The sequence below is a fragment of the Meleagris gallopavo genome, chromosome 1 (assembly GCF_000146605.3).
Source record: "Meleagris gallopavo isolate NT-WF06-2002-E0010 breed Aviagen turkey brand Nicholas breeding stock chromosome 1, Turkey_5.1, whole genome shotgun sequence".
Classification (NCBI taxonomy): Eukaryota; Metazoa; Chordata; class Aves; order Galliformes; family Phasianidae; genus Meleagris; species Meleagris gallopavo.
Window position 1 is genome coordinate 129,421,630 of NC_015011.2, and position 4,738 is coordinate 129,426,367.

Genomic DNA, 4,738 nt, shown 5'->3' on the forward strand with positions numbered 1-4,738 from the left:
GACAGACTAACAGACTAAATTTTCACTGCATTTCCTGAAAACGTCATCCTCTTTGCACAGGGTACTCCTTTAATACAGAAACCATTTTTTCAAGATTGCCACAACACAGTAACAATATATATTAAAATAACACTATATGCTAAAAAATTATTACAGAGGGAGTTCAGATCTGAAAAATGTACTCATTTCTTCTGCTGGTCTACAGTATCACCTGGATACAAAAACAAAACGAAGAGCAGCGCTGAGCCAGAGCTGCAGCCCATGGAGAGGGACCCTCAGTGGGGCAGGAGGGCTGCTGCCCATTGGGGACCCATGTGGCGCAGTGCCTGAGAGGTGGGTCCCGTGGTAGGAAGTGGCTACGGTGGAGTTTTGTTGTCCATCAGGGTGAGTCCATCACAATGCCTTGGATATTCACATGTTCCAATGCGCTGTTTGTTGCAAAATTAAATAATCATTGCTGAGGGAGGCCAGCTTTTACTCCCCACCTCCTTAGAGAAGACAACACAACAAAACTTCCAAACTGCAGATGTTTTTCTCAGGAAATCCTACATTTCCTAAGGTCTCCCTATATATATATATAATTATTTTTTTTTCCTGAAAGAGAAAGAAAATCACAAATCTGTACATAAATAAACCTAGGGAGTGCAGCGTAAAGGCAATGTTTCACACATACATATATACACAGAGATAAATGTTTGTCTTAGCCACTGCTAAGTTTCCTTAGCGTTAATTCCTGGGCATTAAGTTTCCAGGAAATTCCCCAGTGGGATTTATTGTTAGCTTGCAAAATTGTCTATTGCTGCTAACACCATGCTCGTAATTGAGAATGATGATTTCACATAAAGAGAAGATAGTTGCAAATAAATTCAGGTTGAAAAGTAACTGCATGAGCTTCCAACTTCAGTCCAGTTTCCTTATTGCTCACCTTCTAGAAAATATCACGCAACCAAAGCTGCTCACGGAAGAACCTGAGGAATTTTTATTCATGGTCATGCATAAATTTGCCGCGCCTCATGAAATGTAACCTAAAATCAGAGACTGGACCACTTGGTTCAGCTCAGCAAACACAGAGTCCAAGCAGCACATTTTAGCAGAGTACTCACTAGAAGCCATTCATGAAAACTTCTACAGTTGGACAGAAAAAGCGTGAGGCAATTCCAGTGACACACATCAACAGAACCAGGAAGTTAGTGCACAGTTTATAAATGTAAACACAGAAAAAAATATATCAAACAGAACAGCAACAACTGAAACTCAGCAAAGTTTAGCAAAGATCCTCTTTTGATGCAAACGTCCTTAAAGGAAGAAAACACAGGAAATAGATAAAGCAGAAATTTTGTTTTCCAAAGTATAAGAATGTTCTCAGCATAATTTAAGTAATCCATTGCAATCCTGATTGCTACGATTGCTTAAGGTAAACTTTTTGACTGCACCTATTGCACGCTTTCTCCACAGCTGTATAGTTAAGAGCCTTCTCCTGTATCAGACATTCTTCACTGTGACTAATTGGTCTGTAGAAGTTCAATTAAGTAGCTGACTTATTTAGAAATGATGTTATTCATTTGCACAATTCTATTTTATAATCTGGGGCATATCACTCCAAGCTTGAGATTTCTTTTTGGCAAGTTCCATCCATAATGGCTGGTCTGGAGCAGCAGGACTGGCTTTCTTCAAATGGCTGATTTCATCTTTGTCCCCTGGTGCTGATGACTGAGCTACTGTGAATAAAACACAGGTGCATTTCAGACCAGTTTGCTGTGCAGCTATACATTCTACTCTTTCATTAAAAACTTGCTGAGTCTTGCTCTTCAGCAGAAAATCTTTGCATTTCACATCAAAACTTCTACGATACATTACTGAGGCAATAACCACTTTGAGCAACAAAAGAATACATTTTTTAAGACTAATATGTTTTGGTTTCTAAACTTATAAAAAACAGTAAGATGACCTCAATTCTCTGCCATGCCCTGTGCTCACGCCCAGGCCAAATGAGAACACTCATTTCAGACTTCCTCCCAGCCTTCAACTCACTGATGGGCAGAGAAGTGGTGAGCACATTGTTCTTGTGTGCTTAGAAAACCCCATGGAAACTGAACACTGTTGAAAATAGTTCTGCATGCATTTTACCTTTTATGTTTGGGACCCAATCCTGTGAAATGGCCTGGCACTCTTGATTCACATTTCTTTCAACACTAGTTCTGACTACAGTATAATCAAAGCAGAATGTGGCATCATAAATCTCCAGATATTAGTGCTGAGAAAACACTTTGCCCTTGGTGATGTGGGACTAGGGAAGGGATTAGGATCTAACCCCTACTCCTTCTCCAGTACACTCAAACAGGATTTCTTCAGACAAGGTTTCAAGGTAAGAGCAATACATTTTAAGCATTTTCTTTCCTACCAGAGACAAAATGTGTCAGTGAATTGGTTCCTGTCAGAGGCTCTTTTGCTTCAGACTTTGACTCCTTCTTCTGTTCTTCAGAAGTTGTTTTAGGTGCCAAGTGTGAAGGTTTGCTCCATTGCTGTTTCACTGACCCCTAGGTACATAGAGGGTTAAAATCCAAATAATGCATACTGAATAAGTAAGATCAGCCTGGAAGAATATGAGCAAAAGGAGTGAATTTGATGCCTGTTATGATCCAAAGATCACATGGAGTTATCACACACCGGTTCACCCCTCTCACTGGAACTGACACCTGTTCAGAGAGCTCTATGCGTTTCACATTAGCATCCATAGTACTCAGCTTCAAAAACTGAAACTATCCCTCTGTGTATCTTCTTATTTGTAACAGTATCTCCTAGTAGGTTGTTATAAAGACAAAATATATTCCAAACCATTTGGAAAGCTCCACTAATGTACACAGCATTTGAAAACAGCCTCACTCTTTCTACCTCCCAAATTTTGTGGCTTAGGGCATTGAATTTTTGGAGGATTGAAGGTAAACTTCCATGAAAAGGAAATGAAACACATCCTCTCATGATTTCTCTTGCCAGTATCAAAAACTACCTTGAAGCGATAGTGCCTGGTGCCATGTGAGAGTAGGAGTAGTACAGTGGCACCACAACTCACACACAGCAGTTAGGAGCATCTTGGCATATTTCTCTGCTAGCTGATACAGGGAAATGAAATGCATGGCATGAATTTTAGGGAACAATGCCAACTAAAATCTGGAGTTTCCCATTTGACACAGAAACCGTACTTCGGGATCATTTAAACCCTCTGTGTTTTAACTGCTATGACAGTGCTGAGTATTTTTGCAGTTTACAATCTTGCCTAGACATTTTATTAGGTTTTACTTCCTGTTAATCTAAACCACTGCTAGTTTTTCCATCATCTAGACATCTTTTTCTATTCCAGGATATAATACAGTAATCGGGTTTCTTATAGTACCATTTTAAGCAAGAAAGTAGGTCATTTGCACTGGGAATGCTAAACTGGTGTAAGCCACTCATGTTCCTGCATCAGTGCTGGGCTCTTACTGTGCATGAGGCAATACAGGCAGCAGCACTCGCACGCTGCTGCCTCCATGAGCTAGCCCACTAACAGGGAAGCCTTGTTAGTATTCTGTATTAATGCCAAGCACTTCTGCTAGCACAGCTTTGTCACCTGGGAAGATCACTTGCTACTGGTATCACCTTTTTTGCATAGGATCTTTGAAGCCCGTATTCTACGGCATCACATTGTGCACTTCAGTTATATACAAAGAACTAGAATTTATATCTTGGCAATGTCTGCAAGTGCAAATGCTATTTTATCCTGTTTCACTTCTCAAAGCTTTAAACGTTGCACTAAAATCCTTCTAGGACTGGGCTCTACATTCGTGTTAGATCAGTCAGAAGGTAGAGGAGATTCAATGAAATGGTGGAGAGAGTATTGTATCGATCCCATTGCATTGAAAGAGACTGTACAATATGGTACTGCATTTTGGTTATCTTAGCCTACAGTCCACACCTTACCTCTGCTAAGTATGCAGTGGGCACCTAAGAAATTTTACACACGTCACATAGTTCCAGGATTTTTTGGATATACAAAATTACTTATGTGAATAACCAGGGAATTCTGCGTCTGTAACACATTTATGAGAGCAGTGTTTTTGTTGTTTATGGTTGTACTCCTTAAGTATCTGTCATCATTATGGCATCTGAGTAGTAAAATAGCAGTGGATTCAAGGAATATTACATAAATGTAATAATATGAAATCATTGCAAATTTGTACTGTAAGTACCTCTGTTCTTTCCTTCTCTTTATTCTGTTTCTCTGTATCTGATTTAGTATCCGGAGTGACAGGTTTCTCTCCATCAAGCTCCTGCTCCTGCTGCATTCCCCACTGCTTCTGCCTTGCGATGGTGATCCAGGCTGGCTCTGTGGGACTGTCAGGCTCCCTTCTGGAGTCTCCAGCAATCACCAAAGACACACTCCTCTCTGTTGACAGATTATTTATATGCATGGTTATTTGAAAGAGACTTGTAATTAGCTTCAGCTCTTGCTTGCTCAATATGCTGATTTGTCATGTGAAGTGTGATAAGCCTGGGTAAATAGGAACTCTTTTCAGATTGGTCTCCAGAGAACAATCCTCATGTTTTCACTAAGTTACCACTCTACTGGTGAAAAACCTCTTCTTACCCTTGTTCAGTTAGAGTTCAATGTCATACTGTGGTTGTGAACAGATTATTCACATTGTCCTTGAGGCAATCTGCTGTGCATTTGAAGATTTACACCACATTTTCTCCTTCTTCT

At 40.0% G+C, this 4,738-nt stretch overlaps 1 protein-coding gene across 2 annotated transcripts in view; it reads right to left on the reverse strand.

The window, feature by feature from the left end:
* Positions 1–1,436: 1,436 nt before the first annotated feature.
* Positions 1,437–4,738, reverse strand: part of KIAA1211L (KIAA1211 like) — a 28,160-nt gene continuing 24,858 nt past the window's right edge. Inside the window, exons 9-11 of one of the 2 annotated variants that reach the window (XM_010727687.3) lie at positions 4,227–4,423; positions 2,402–2,537; positions 1,437–1,718 (exon numbers count right to left, since the gene is read on the reverse strand). In XM_010727687.3, the coding sequence (XP_010725989.1) occupies positions 1,573–1,718; positions 2,402–2,537; positions 4,227–4,423 (479 nt within the window). In that variant the 3' untranslated portion in view covers positions 1,437–1,572. The remainder of the gene's footprint in view (positions 1,719–2,401; positions 2,538–4,226; positions 4,424–4,738) is intronic. The other variant, XM_010727693.3, reaches the window with a different exon arrangement.